The 14961-nt window shown below is 41.5% G+C and overlaps 1 protein-coding gene across 1 annotated transcript in view; it reads left to right on the forward strand.

Moving 5' to 3' along the window:
• The first annotated feature begins 2293 nt into the window (after positions 1 to 2293).
• The window catches only part of clpb (caseinolytic mitochondrial matrix peptidase chaperone subunit B), a 34841-nt gene continuing 22173 nt past the window's right edge, over positions 2294 to 14961 (forward strand). The window contains exons 1-4 of the mRNA XM_040131003.1: positions 2294 to 3253; positions 3553 to 3604; positions 6844 to 6930; positions 13577 to 13680. Coding sequence (XP_039986937.1) covers positions 2797 to 3253; positions 3553 to 3604; positions 6844 to 6930; positions 13577 to 13680 — 700 coding nt within the window. The 5' untranslated portion in view covers positions 2294 to 2796. The remainder of the gene's footprint in view (positions 3254 to 3552; positions 3605 to 6843; positions 6931 to 13576; positions 13681 to 14961) is intronic.

A 14961-nucleotide genomic window follows, 5' to 3' on the forward strand; every position in this document is an offset into this window, starting at 1 on the left:
GACCGCTGCATTGCTGCGCAACCATCACAGAATAAGTTTGTCATGTGGGTATAATGCCTTTATTCAAGCATGGACTTTAGTCAATTGCTTTGCACAGCAATTCAACCTTTTGGTTATTGAAACTGTCTTTTCCACCATCATTCTAGCTACTGTGCTGCCATACAACAACTTTGCTCAGCAAAAAGCCTACAAAAGCTCCAGGTTTTCTATTAAAGACCCTGACCTTTGACCTCCTAGCAGGGGCAAGTGAGAAGGGAATTTCCACATCACGATGAATTGAGCATCATGATGTCATTTTCAAAATATAAAATACCTTAAATGACAACTGCTCAGTATGTCTAGAACAGTGGTTCCCAAACTGGGGGGGGGGCACTGCGGAGGGTCACACATGACCAGAGGGAAAACGTTGGAGTAAAACTTATGTTGAATATGACCTCTCTCACAGCAGATATTTTGACTTGTCAAACTCAGGCGTAATTGATAACATGAATAACTGCTGCATTAAATTGCAATGATCGCTCGAAAAGAGCCACAAGTATTGTTATTTGTTCCACCGGTGATTTTCCTGCAATGACAAGTCAAAATGTCTGCCGTGAAGACTGTCAGTGAATATGATTCATCCGGGAACAATACAGTTTTTTGCACTGGTATTTAAATAAAATTAAAATTGGCAGCTGTCTCAACAGCTAGTGTGTTTTAAAAATGCTTTAGAGACAGATATGGGCCTAAACATATGGGCAGGTACATGTGGGTAACTGTAGCTGTGTTTGTTTGGTGAGAATGAATGCATTGTCAGGCGCCTACAAAATCAAACCCACATGTAGATGAGATGGCTGGTAAAGGTGCCAGTGGATTTATGATGGCAGAGCATGTTGTCCTCAATGATTCGCGTCTGGTGAGGCAAAGTTAGCCTGCTGCCGGCACACAACATACCCACCTAGTAAATTACAGCTCTACTCCCCTGTGGGAGGCCCACTCCCATCTATATGTGAGATGGTTCGGCCTAGATTGTATTTCAGTCACAACAAAATGACATTTTCAACAACACTGTGTTTCCTTGATTACATTGGGTCTTTAGTAACCCCATCATATGCAAGTAGTAGGGGTGGAACGAAAATGCCAGCCAGTAAAACCATCACAGATTTCTGAACCATTCCAAAACCATTCATCCTACTAAATGAAAGGCCTTTCTTTCTGTAACTGATATACCGCTGTTTTAAAATCTTGAATGATATCTGTCTGCATAGTTGTGTGCTGCAGCATAACATTTCAACAGTAAAAAAACTTAATAAATCTGAGGGAACAAGATGCTCACACAACCTAGTTTCCTTACAAATTTAAAGACAAGCTGATTTATTATCATCAGGCATATCAAGCTAGGTTTATTGTGCATTTTTTTGCAGTAACAATAAAGCAGATCAAGTACAAACAAAAACTACATTACTAGATAAGTGTGTTCACATAAGGGTGAGAGGCAGCAGATGAATCAACATTATGTAAATCACTATATTATATTGTTGACAAGACAATACAAGTAAACAGGAATGCACTTGTCATCTTTGTTCCTTCCGTCATTACAAATGCACAAATGAGAGAAGCAGCAGCTATTAAATCGAAGAGTTTTCTTGAAAAAGAAAAAAGAAGCAGATGAAATTACAAAAATGAGGGAAAAGGATGTACATCTGACAAGTGGGGCAAACCTATAGGTACATAGCTTGTATGGGTATGGATGTATAGTCATAAATTTTGCATCTGTTGTATTTTACCAGTTTGCGTCCCAGTGAAAAAAGGAAGTAAGTGCCGCTGTTCTCCAAATTATGGCTGAAATTGATGACAGTAACTTGAGAGTCCTCAGATGATGACATTTGCCTGCAATGGCTGTCTGATGCAGCCAAAACCACACCAGCACCACGCTTTGACGCCATCTGGCGGCCGTGGTGGCGCTGTCAAAAGCCAAGTGCTTTGACAAAACAACGGCTTGTCTCATCAAATTTTTGTCACAGTGACTGCCATTTTGAGAATAACGGTACTTGTACAAAGGATATGTGAACGAAAGCCCCAGAAAAACCAAAACAACCGCGTCCTGTTGTTCGGACACAGTGACAGAACGACCGTTGAGAAGGGAACCCAAGGGCCACAGTTAGCTGTAAAGAGACATCACCTCCTATTTCAAGGACAACAGCTCAGTAATTGTTTGAATGAGTCACCGTTATATTCTACAGATGTTTTATATTGTACTAATTAATAAAAATGAGCATATAAGACAGATAACCTGTCCTGCCGATAAAACTGCTATTTTAAGCAAGAAACTTCAAAAGTGACCGTTAGAATTTGGCAACATTAGGCATGCCCAAACAAGGATGAACTTCAAGCTTAATTTAACCTCTCCGTCTTGAAGCCCTTTCAGCAACTTTGTACCTCTTCGCCGACATTACCAACTATAGGCAACAAAAACATGAGAAACTCACTGACTCCTGAGTACCCATGTGCAGTTTAACTTGGTTGAACCGAACACGGAAGTGTGTGTCAGATGTGTATCTTGCCTAAGTGGCTGACGCAGAGGTTTCCAGCAAAACCACATTTCCCAAAATGCACCGTGGATTCTGGCGACATACACGCTACGATGAGGTGAAGTGCTTGTTTTCGTCTCGTATGTTGTGACTAGCTACCTGTAAACTCAGGCGTAACGGTTGTTACATCGGAATTACCGCGGTATCCCCGGGTATCCGTTGCCCTCTGGAATTACTGTCAGGCCGAGGGTTCCACCCCCGCTTCTCTTTCGGTGAGTTTATCGCCATGTTATCATCCGTTCCCACCAGGCTAATTGCGCGAAGGTCGCGCAGCCTGTCACCGTGCGCCCGCGTTGTCCAGACCAGCGCAAGCGGTGCCGCGTGCCAGACCATCCGCGAAACACCGGCGGAGGCCAACCGCAACCCCATCGTGTCCACCTCCCGGGTCTCCAGAAGGGGGATTTTGGCCGAGGAGACCACTGGTACCAGTGTCAGTTCGTCGGTGCAGTACCACCACCTCGCCCCTAGATGGTTGTCCAACCTGGAGAACCGCCGCAGCTCCTGGGCGGCTCTGTCCAGCAGAGGGCGCAACAATAACCAGTACTGGGAGGAGAGCAGGCAGAGCGGCGGAGGTGAGGGCCGGGGAACAGGAGGAGGAGCCCGCCGGGCAGGACTGGCCTCTGCCGGTGTGCTGTCTGCTGCAGCCGTGGCCTTCTGCCTGAAGAAAGACTCTGATAACAAAGGTAGATTTAATAAGATGTCATTGGGTAGCCTGACTTCGTATAATTTCTTTGTCTGTTAATGGTTAAGTCACTGGTTTCGTACAGAAAATATTGAAAAATGATCATTTTGAGGGCCAGACACTGTTTTGCAGGTTTTCAAAAAATTCATACAAGCATTGAAGAGTTCCGCAGAGTTAGGAAAATACTGGGGAATTGGATTTGGCTTGAAAAAGCAGTATCGGCTCATAACGTGTACTTAGTTTTCCGTTATCTTCTTGTGTAATATTTACTGTATCCCTTTCTCTTTTTGGAACAACAAGGTGATGCTCTTCTGGAGGCAGCAAGGACCAACAATTCTCAAGATGTGGCCAGGTACTAGACACAGTCTTGATGAATAAAGGCTTCACACCTTGTGTTCACCGCACGTAATGTTTTTCTCCTTTTATACTAAATACACATGCTTCAATTACACTTTTCACAGCTGTACATTTCACAACACCTTGCAAATACACATCCTAGCAACGTTGCATGAGGGAGCATCAGTGACTCTCTGTTGTGAACCACATGATTCAAGGAGGGTAGTAAGTGTAGTACTGAATTGTTTTGCAGTATACAATACAGATTTGAATGGGGTGGACAAAATAATAGAAACACCTGTCAACATAACACGATGCAGTTCAACAATACCACAAATAGCAGCTGCCAAAATGGTCATACATTTAAATCAACACCTCTTTAAGACGGTTTGAAAAAAAAAAACCTGAACATTATAACCTTCATGAAGGAAGATTTTTTTTTTTGTTTTTTTTGCAGGATTGTATATATACACATACATTTATATGTATGCGTGTGTGTGTGTATATAACATTATATATATATATATATATATATATATATATATATATATATATATATATATATATATATATATATATGCAGGAGTGTATATATGCAGGAGTGTATATATACACATACATTTATATGTATGTGTGTGTGTGTGTGTGTATATAACATTATATATATGTGTATATGTGTGTGTATATAACATTATATATATATATATATATATATATATATATATATATATAAATAAATCTCGAGATGCTGAGGCAGAAATCATGTGATACTTTGTCAGTCTCAATATGGATTATATTTAACTGCGTTTCCTTGAATAAAGAATCGATGGTTGGTTCCATCCAATGTGATCTTTGCAGTATATTAACGTCACTTTCAATCTATAATGGGTTCTGGATAGTAGAAAGTAGAAGTCACAGATTATCTGCTGAGGCCAGTTTCCAGAACAGCCAGGATCATCTGAAGTTATGAAAGCACACTGTTATCTCACCTGTAGTCCCACCATTAACCAACAGGTGGAAGAAGAGGACCATCTGTGTGTGTGCGCAACTGTTTGTCTGAGGAGGAGGGGTTTGCAGGATGGATGTCAAATTCTGCCAGTCAGAGCTCCAATTCAACATTGTGCCTAGATTTTTTTTTTTCCTCCTACCTCTTGATTTTAATCTTTTTCTTTTTTCCCGTGTATTGCATTACCTTTGTTTATTTTTTGTTACTCAAATATAACAATATAAACACATGCTCTGAGTTTGATCTTAAACATATACCCTACAAATTCCCTGCACACTCAGAGTCAGTTAACCAAAACAAGTATGCCACGTGAGTAGAGGTGTTTGTGTGTGAGCGAGTTACCAAGTTTGTAGTACTTCTTGTTCCCATCTGTCTTGCTGATAATATTGCATTACAAAACGTGAGGACAGATCATGGAGACTGACACAGGTATACATACTGTCGTCAGATACATGCATCGACTTGAGAACCTGAATTTTGTTGTGGAAATCTCTTCATGATAGCAAAATACTGAAGACCCTAATATGTGACAATTAAGTACCTTCTGATACACTGGTACAAACACACATACATCACTTTTCATGTTGTCATGTGGTTGGATTTCATGTTATTCATGCTGCTCAACGGCGGGAAGAAATCAGATTAATATGTACATCTATTTTAATTGTTTTAAATGGATGATTGTTGCGTGCGTTGTTGGATATCTGTATCCAAATCCATGTATTAGTGTGTGTGCATACATGCGTTTATCCATGTGTATCTCCATTTTCAGGCTTGGGTTACCTGTGCCCATGTGGCAGATGGTGTAGGTGAGAATGCAGTCACACAGCCAGTCAGCAGGTCACAGATGTGTTAAGTGCTTTGGTTGAGTTTATAGAAGTGGTAGAGTGTCAGGGTGTGTCTGCTGAGAGGCAGTCAAGAGAACAGAGGTCTCGTTTTCACACAGGCTTTACAAAAGATTATTCTACAACTGTTACACTGAAATGTTTTACAATGTTGAGTTAGCATCAGAAGGAGCTTATGAGGCTGATGTGCTGTGAAACGGCATTTGTCTCTGTGATGCTGTAGCTCACAGTAAAACCCACACTAAAGAAATTATTTTAGCTTGGTAATCCCCTTCTTAAGGCCTGATTTCTTTCTGTTTCCTCTGCTGTATTGGTGGTACGCAAGCGTTGCTTCGACAGTATTAAGTTTCATTTTATTCAAGGTCAGATTTGACTGTTACATTGGTCCAACACTTATAATAACATTTCAACCATTTTTGGTTGAATTTACCGTATATTTTAAGTATACAGTAGTGATACCTGCGTCACCTTCACAGCAGCAGCTCTGTAAGGCTCCCCATATTGCTGTTTGACTAACTTGACTAAAGCCTTTTTCCTCCTCATGGAGCTCAGTTTGTCTACAATTGTTTTCCATCCAGTTCTGCTTTGTATTTGTTATCAAGAAAAACTGGTGAAATGCAAAAGCTCTGACTTGCCGCAATGTCCCTTCTTTAACTCGACTCTCTAGTAAAATGAAAGTAGTAAGAGCGGCTCAGTTTGACTAAACTGAAACAAGTAGTGCACCCTGAAAAGTTCAGATGTAGCTGTGGTGGTGAGCCAAACCCTGATAGAGCATGCAGACCATGCAGTTAGGACAGAGCCAGAGTGTACCAGAGCTGAATGCAGACCAGACAGAGGCCACTGTGTTGACTGTAAACACGCACACTGTCTGCCTTCTCAGCACAGGAGACGACAGACGGATCGCTTACTATCACACGCACACACACACGCACACATGCACACACACCACACCACACACACACACACACACAAACACACTTACAAGGATTGTGCTGCTCCAGTACCTGATGTCATACCCTCAGGGAGAAAACCTAACACACATCTGGCTTACAACACAGACACGAACTGGTCAAGGAGCAAGTGTGTGGCTTCAGATTAAAGACAAAGATATCGTGTGCAGGTTTCATGCTGGTGTGTCTAACAAGGCAGGTCTTTGATACAAACACACAAGCAGTTGGCCAGCTATAACTGCATTTTCTTTCCCTTTCTAAGTACAAACAAATATTTGTTCTAGCATTATTATATCTCTGTATATGTTAAGATGCTAACAAAACACTACTACTTCTAACATATTTCTACCACCACTATATAGACACCTGTTTCAGACCTCCTCTGCTAAAAGTTGACGTTATTAGTGATGCTAAAATCAAACTCTAACCCCTTTCTGTTTCATTTTCCCATCAGGCTGTTAGAGGAAGGGGTGGATCCAAATCACCGCCATCGTCTCGGTTGGACCGCTCTCATGGTGGCTGCCATGAACCGACAGCACAGGTCTGTGTGTGTTTCATCCGACCAAACCCACCGAACAAATCATGTGTTTTACAGTTCTGAGATGCCCTCCCTGGTGAGCATATGTTAACAGTAATGTAGTGCTTTGGTATCATGCAGCTGTCTGCATGAGTTAGCTTGTGAGCATATGTCACCCATGTCCCTGCTCTAGTTGTTACAGTAGGTCTTGAGAAGGGCAAAGTGCGACTTTAAGACTGACAGACGGTCTTTACCCGTTCCCCCATCTCTCTGTCCCGGCAAATTAAATTAGCCTCCTGGTCCCCAGAACACACACAACACAGAGAGGGGCCGAGGTTAAGGCTGGGCCAAATCCAATTTACGGACCTTTTTTAAATTTTCCATCAGGACTGTGTGGTCACTCTTTTTTTTTTTTTTTTTTTTTTTAGGGCCTCATGAGCTCGTGAGAAGCATAATGTGAAATTTAAATATGAAAATAGGTTAAAATTAGCTTAATTTAAATCTTAGGGTTACATCTCCTGCTTCCTCAAGTTTGTATGACAGTTGAATAGTGGCCCCAAAAACTGAAACATCTTGACTGTTTATGTATCAAGTGCTTCTAATGTTTCAAGTGTTGAAGTTAAAAGTTATAAATGTTGAGTCAATTAATCGATTGTTCAATTGACAGAAAGTTTAACGACAACAATTTAGATAATCTATTAATAGTTTCAGTCATTCATCAACAAAAACTGTCAAACATTTGCTGGTTCCAGCACCTCAAAAGTGAGAATTTGCTGCTTTTACATGATTATAAAACTGGATATCTTTGGAATTTGGACAAAACAAAGATTTGTAAACATCACGTTTTGCTCTCAGACATTTTGGTGAGCATTTCTCACAGTTTTTCTCCCATTTAAGAGACAGTAATCAATCATAAAATTATTTTAAGATTAACCGTTCATGACAATAATTGTTAGTTGCACTCTCTTCTACTTACTGTCTGGTGTGTAACTTATCGACTGAGCCATACAATCATATGTTTTAATCATTTCAAACAGTATTTATAATTACATGTCGTATGTTTAATGATGTGATGTGTTTCTCAGTGTTTTTGGATACAAATTTGGTTGTATGTGTGTTTGAGTCTGTACACACTGTTTGTGTGTGTGTGTGTGTGTGTGTGTGTGTGTGTGTGTGTGTGTGTGTGTGTGTGTGTGTTATGAGTGCTATAACTCAGTGAGGCAGTGACACTCCTCTGTGTTTAATCCCGTCTTCCAACCCCCCAGTGAGCCGTCACTGCTGCAGGGAAGACAGAACATCAGTTCACGCACATCATTCACACCTCTCTCTCTCTCTCTCACACACACACACACATGCGCACACACTCATATCTATTCACAAAACATCTGCACACACAAGTGAGGATGCACGTGTGAAAACTCACATAAACACACACACACACACACACACACACACACACACACACACAAACAAGAGGAGTTTATTCCAAATATCTTACAGGGCAACTGCCTATTACTCAGCTGCACACTTTATTTGCAGCCGTTAAGTGAAAACACAGGGAACACTACTCATGAACAAGGTCTAGCCTATAGCTAAAATGTCTGTACGGATCTTATTGTTGAATTATTTCCCCCCTCCCTCACTGTGTATTTATATTTTCCTGGACCAGAAGTGATAACTGTGTTTCAAGAGACAAAAGATTGCCATCTCAGTAGAAACTGTAGCTGTCCTCTGACAGTTTCTAGGTGTAGTGTCCACCAGGCAGCGTCTCTTGTGTTCAGGGGTTGAGGTGCGGTTGTATGAGAGAATCAGGGGTGGAGCAGAGGGGTGTGTGTAAGAGTTAAGGGTGAGACATCAGGGGTCGTGTGTTTGCTTAGCTTTGATCTGGGGCTAAATCAGGGAGGCACAGGGCCTGGCCCACTATTTGCACTCTTTAACACATAATACCCATCTCCATCTCTCTTTCTCTCCCTCCATCCGTCCCTCGCTGCATTCACGTGCACAATGAGCGCTCAGCCGAGCGAAACGCCTGTTGACCGTTCCAACCTGTCGGCTGAGTGACTTGATGGGAGGGAGAGGGGAAAGAAACGAGGAAAAGCGGAGGGGTGAAGGGACGAGAGGATGAGCGGCTCGTTGGGTGAGAAAGAGGGAGAGAATAGTCTAGCAGTGGAGAGAGTGTGAAGTGGAGTGGGATTATGGGTTTGGGACCGGGATTAGCTGGACTGAATAGCGGTGAAAATCACCAGAGAGCTCCCTGTGAAATATTATCATCATTTACTTATGATACAACACGACTGTGATGGTTGGCAGTCTAATTTAGTAACTAACTCGCTTACCATATATGTGATATAATTGTTCACTACATGTGTTCTTCTCAGTAGACTAAAAAATATTCCTTCAGGTGGCCACTGCTAATATAATAAACAAAACCTTGAAAGAGTATTCTACCCTGTGCCACATTAAAACCACATTAATGGGTTTTTATGGAATGATTTTCAACGTGCACGCTGCTAAAATTTTCTACAAAGTAGTAATTATCATAAGAATACAATGCTGGAAATGATGTGAGATCACTATCTTTTTTTGATAACACAACTACACAGCAACCATCTAATGATTATGAGAGTAATAACTGTTGAAAGTTGTACATGAACTTCACCACTTTGCAACCCCACTTTAACAGAGAAAAGTGTCAGCCTCTGGTGGCCACATTTCACATTTGGAGTTGAAGACAGAAAGAAATGCACTTAATGACTGCGCACCCATGATGGGCACCTTCTATACAGTATATTATGACTTTCAACAGCAACCATTCAAGTCACGATGCCATGGTTTAAATGGTTTTCCACAGGACAGCATGGCATGGTAAAAGGGGCTGTCAACCTTGGAGATGTGTTGGAGGTGTGCTGATTTGCCCAAACTGCATTAAGAGCCTGCTACCTGCAGCTCTTCATTGAACCAGCCCACTGTGGCTGTTTTCATTCCTCCCTGTAATATTTAAAACTGTTTTGCCAACCAGTTTGTCTGGGTTCTGCAAACATCCAAACCCATTGGTACACAATAAACCTTTAACCATGTATGTTTAAAAAAAAAAAAAAAAATACTGTATTAAGGTATTTTTGGAATGTTGGATGTTTCTAAGGTATTTCCATCTCGTTTAGGTCTTTTAACTGTGTCATAATTTGCAAATAAACAAAATCAAAGCTAAATAAATTGCATTTTGACCGATAAGGTTATTTGGCTGAAATAAAAAAGAAAGTAACTAAGTGCAGTGAGCGTCTTTTCCTGGCATCTACCTGACCCCAGGTGTATACCAGGTGAGATGAGGTCAAGTGAGGTCCAGCTTCTGGGCCAGGTGGTCAGAGACATGGATGGTCAGTTCAGCTCGGGTGTCTGTTATAGCACCGGAGAGACGGAAGTGTCTGTTTCCTGTCTTCCCTCTAGGGCAGGATGGGAAACTAACACCAGCCCCCAGCAGTAACACCAGTCACCTGCTGGCAAACCTCGGACCGAGCTGGAGGGTTAAAACTACCAGCCTTAGCATCAGCGTGTTGAATAATGAGCGGCCATGAGCGGGTACAAAAGCAGAGTAGGGTAGCGAGGAGACATCCCTGTTGAGTAGGCAAATTAAAAAGGATCTTTTCACAAGGACTTTAACACTAACGTCATTTTTTAATACAAGTTCAACTGTTTGGTATTGTTTGATGAATTATTTGTATCTCTGGACCAAGGGGGGGGGTGCAAATGAATTAAACAAAAATGTAAACAAGGATTGCAAAGCATAGAGAAAGGGAATCAGATTAATTAAGGATGACTCGGTTCAATAAAATGCTGCCTATATTTCCTGTTGCATCCTGTGACAGCCACAGAGGATGGACCCAAGACTAGCACAGAAGTTGGGGATGAGGGCATTATGTCAGCAGCTAGATAATTCCCCTCACGCACATGTAGTCTTATTTAAGATAGGAATGTAAAATAATCTTGTAATTTGTAGATGATTTTGTTTCGGTAATTATGAGACTGTATTATGAAGTCGGTAATTGTAACTTTTGGCTCAGTCCTTTTAAAATGGGAGTTTAACCTAATTAACCTCTAGATGCCTTTTAGTTTGGCCTCAAATTAGTGCTGCAACTCTCCTCCTAAATGTCCAAAATAAAGTTAGCCACTTGATCATCAGTTGATTAGTAAAACTATAAAGTGTTTTCAAAAGCTCATTAGTTTTAGCGCTGTCCGGTGTAACTAAATCTTCCTCTCTTTCATCTTTTTAGCTGCACTTCCCTCCTTTCATCCTCTCCTCCTCCTCCTCTCTGCAGTTTTCCTCTCTTTATCCCTCCGTGTTTACCTTTCTGATGCCATTAACCCTTTTCAGACCATCTAATTTCTTCACACAGTCCTGCCCAGCCTCGTGTGACCAGCCATAGTTTGAGTTTGTGTGTGTCTGTATGTGTCTCGGAGGATGCATCGATGTGTTTGTAGAAGTGCTTGCAAGGGTGAGAGGAGAGCCCTCTGTGGGTCACGGCCCCCCTGCCTCCCCCAGCCACAGTGATACAGTAACAAAAGGGGACCTCCCGATAGTCCTTTTATACCCCCTCAGCAAGGTCAGACACAAAGACCTGGTCAGGCTGTTCTCAGCCTCACTCTCCCACAGGAACACGCATGTTGTGTAGTGATGACACAAACTAAGTCTGGTCAGATTTTAATGATGTTAATGGAACTGAAGGGAAAATTTTTCACATTCTTATTCCAGGTTTTCTTTAGTTTTTCTGATACATTAGAGTAATTTGTTTGAATATTGTGCTGTGATATTTGAGCCTCTAATTTTATCCCAGACGCTGATACCAGTTGCCATTTAGAGCTGAGAGTCACCAACTATTTTGATAATCGATTGAAAGTCATTTTTTAAGAAAAAATGCCAAATATTTGCTGATTCCAGCTTCTCAATTGTAAAGATTTGACGCTTTTTTAATCGTATCTAATTGTAGACTTTTGGCTTAGACTGCTGGTCAGATAAAACAAGCAATTTGAAAATGTCACCTTGGGTTGTTTTTCCCTTTTCTTTCTGAAACACATTTTGAAGAGAAAATAATCCTTAAAAATTTGGAGATTCATCTCTGGTGGGAAAAAAAGCTAAATGCTTCACATATTTTACTGCTTCAATTTGTTGTCAAATACACAATGTTTTATATTTTTATAAAAAATTTTCTCCCGTTAAAATACCATCTGATCTCCTCTTTGAAAGAGTATTATTTCTATTGCTGCAACAGGTGAAAAGGTTTTTTAATTACACCCCTCACCTTTAAAATAACTCAGTGGTGTAATATCAGAGTTGATTTACGTAGCTGCTCCATCACTGTGGTCACATCTCCTGTCATGTCTCATTTTAAAGAGCAGAGGCTCTCCTAAAGGACATCTGTTGCCTGTTACATGGTCAAGTGTAGTTGCTCTAAAAGAATGAGTCCACCTCATTCTCTTATGAATAATAATTTTCCTCCATTTCAGCCTTTTCGGGCCCCTGCCATAACCATTTAGCTGAAAATAATCCATCACTCCCTCCCAGGCTGCATTACATAGTCACAGTTTAATGACAGCCAGCAGCGTACTGGCAGGGTTCATGTTTCGGCCATCGCCCACGTTCTCTCTCCCAGTCGGCACAGACTAGCTAACTAGCTTTGGTGTGCATGTCTGTGTCTCAATGTCAAAGCCACTGCTCATGTTCATGGTGGTAAATGTAAAGTGTGCGTCTGTGTGAGTGTGCTCTGTAGACGGAGAGACGGTACCTGGAATGTCCGCCGGGTCACAGTGAGTGGTGTTGCCGAGGTACTTGTGTTTGTTCTATAAGGCGGTACGCTCCAATGAAGGACTACACACAAACACCCACTCCAACACACACAGACCCCCCAACAGCGCCGGAAACAAGCCCAACCCTTGCCCCTTCAATGTACACATATGTACATGTTACGAAGCAGACAAGTGTGTAGTGAAGGAGAGAAGCAGTCATTGGAGTGTATTCACTGTAACGGGACAGACTGGAAATAAAAGTGAATCAGATGAAAGAGTTGTGGTCAATTGGGGAATTGGATATTTGCACCTACGTCTGCATGCATCGTGTTTGTTTTCTAAACATGCCCGTTCATCAGAGGGTTGAGGTTACGTTATCTTTGGTGATACGAAGGAAGCAAGATTCGTCCCAGTTCCAAATCCAGTCAGTATTCTACTTCTGACTGCAAACATGCTTGCGTGTTTTTAAGGAAAATAATAAGATTTAGAGATACACCAATTCAGAACCAGGTTTTAGGTGACATCCGTAATTGTCCTCAGCTATTGTAAAAAAGTTCCACATTACTGGATCCATATAACGGATTTTTGGAACAATAATAACACTAATTAAAATGTCTCATTTATTGACCAGTAATATATCGGCCACTGATACATCATCCATCCCTTGTAAAATTTCAGTACTTTATAAAGGAAAAATCAATCTGTTTTTTTTTTAAGCATCAGTGGCTGACTGTACTGAATTATTGCTGTGGAAATGCAATGCTTGCCTGTGTGTATTTGTGCATGTACATAATTGAGAATTCTAGATGGGATTATTATAAGTCTATAAATGTCGGTGTGTGTTTGTGTGTGTGTGTGTGTGTGTGTGTCTGTTTCTTTTGTTGTTTTCCAGTGTGGTGAAGGTTCTGCTCGAAGCCGGTGCTGACCCAAATGCCGGAGATCACTTCAACAACGTTTACGACACCTCACGGGAAAAAGGCATCCACTCCCTAGAAGGTTTTTAAAAAAAAAAAAAAAAGACTGCAGCTGTGTTTGTACTTGTCACATGTGTTTGTGTGTGTGTGTGGTTGCTTTATTACACATATGAATCCTAAGTGTTGAACCACATATTATGAGACATTATAATTTGCATAACAATTTGCATATATGTACACGTTACATTTCTTCTGTATTATTTGTTTTATACGTTCTGTGACAAGTAGCGTGTGTTTTATTTGTTTTTTCGCCTGAGCTGCACACACAGTCACACACAAACACACTGACAGGATGGCACAGGAACACACACACACACACACACACACCCCCCGGTCTGTGTTGGGTTTCTGCAGACATATTTATATGGGATATGTATATTGCAGACATTTATATGGCTGTCAGGTTTGGGTCCACGTGGGGCCGGCATAGCGTGGGGAAGCGTTTCCCAGACGCACGCTGATGGATGGGCTAGGGGGGCCTGTGCGACGCTTTATTGGGTTAGCTATGATTATCCCGCCCTGTCTCTCACACACACACACACACAGACACTGCAGAGAGAGACTGTCAGAGCGATAGAGAAAAGGAGTGGGATTGAGGGAGGGAGTGAAAGACTGATGGAGCACGGAAGAAGGAAAAGAGAGGGGCAGTGAAAGAAAAAAGGGGATTGGAAGAAGGAAGGGAGTGACGATATGCAGTGAGAGGTTAAAGATGGAGGAGAAGGAAGAAGATGTGGATGTTTGGAGGGGTGTTAGAGGGAGGGAGCGATTGAAGGAAATGGGTTAGATGATGAGGGAGGGAGAGGAGAGGAAGTCAGGAAATGGATGAGACAAAGTTATTGGGATAGAGGGAGCAGGGAGGGAGCAGGGAGGGAGGAGGGAGGAAGAGGGCGCAAGTGATGAAAGGAATTGATGGATGCCGAGGAGGAGAGGAAGGAAGCGGAAAAAATAAAAAGGGATGATGGAGGAGTGGCATGAGATGAGTGCTCTTATGAAAAAGAGAAGTAAGGAGAGAATGATAGACTGTCTCTATTATTAGTAATGAGCACGGCAAAGGAGACCCCAAAACACAGCTCACATTATTCCGATCATGTTAGACAGTTGAGCTTAAATCTGTGAAAATGAACAACTCTTCCAAAGATGGAAACAGGAAAGACAATTTTGTAGTCTGCAGTGTTATCATTGTCACACTTCCTGGAGCCTTACCAATGAGTGAGAATAGATTAAATAAAGTTCTTCTGGATTCAAAGGCTCAAACATTTCCCGTTAAATTTGTTGGTCAAACCATCATAAGCATTTTCTTCAG

Source organism: Xiphias gladius, chromosome 7, assembly GCF_016859285.1.
Source record: "Xiphias gladius isolate SHS-SW01 ecotype Sanya breed wild chromosome 7, ASM1685928v1, whole genome shotgun sequence".
Lineage (NCBI taxonomy): Eukaryota > Metazoa > Chordata > Actinopteri > Istiophoriformes > Xiphiidae > Xiphias > Xiphias gladius.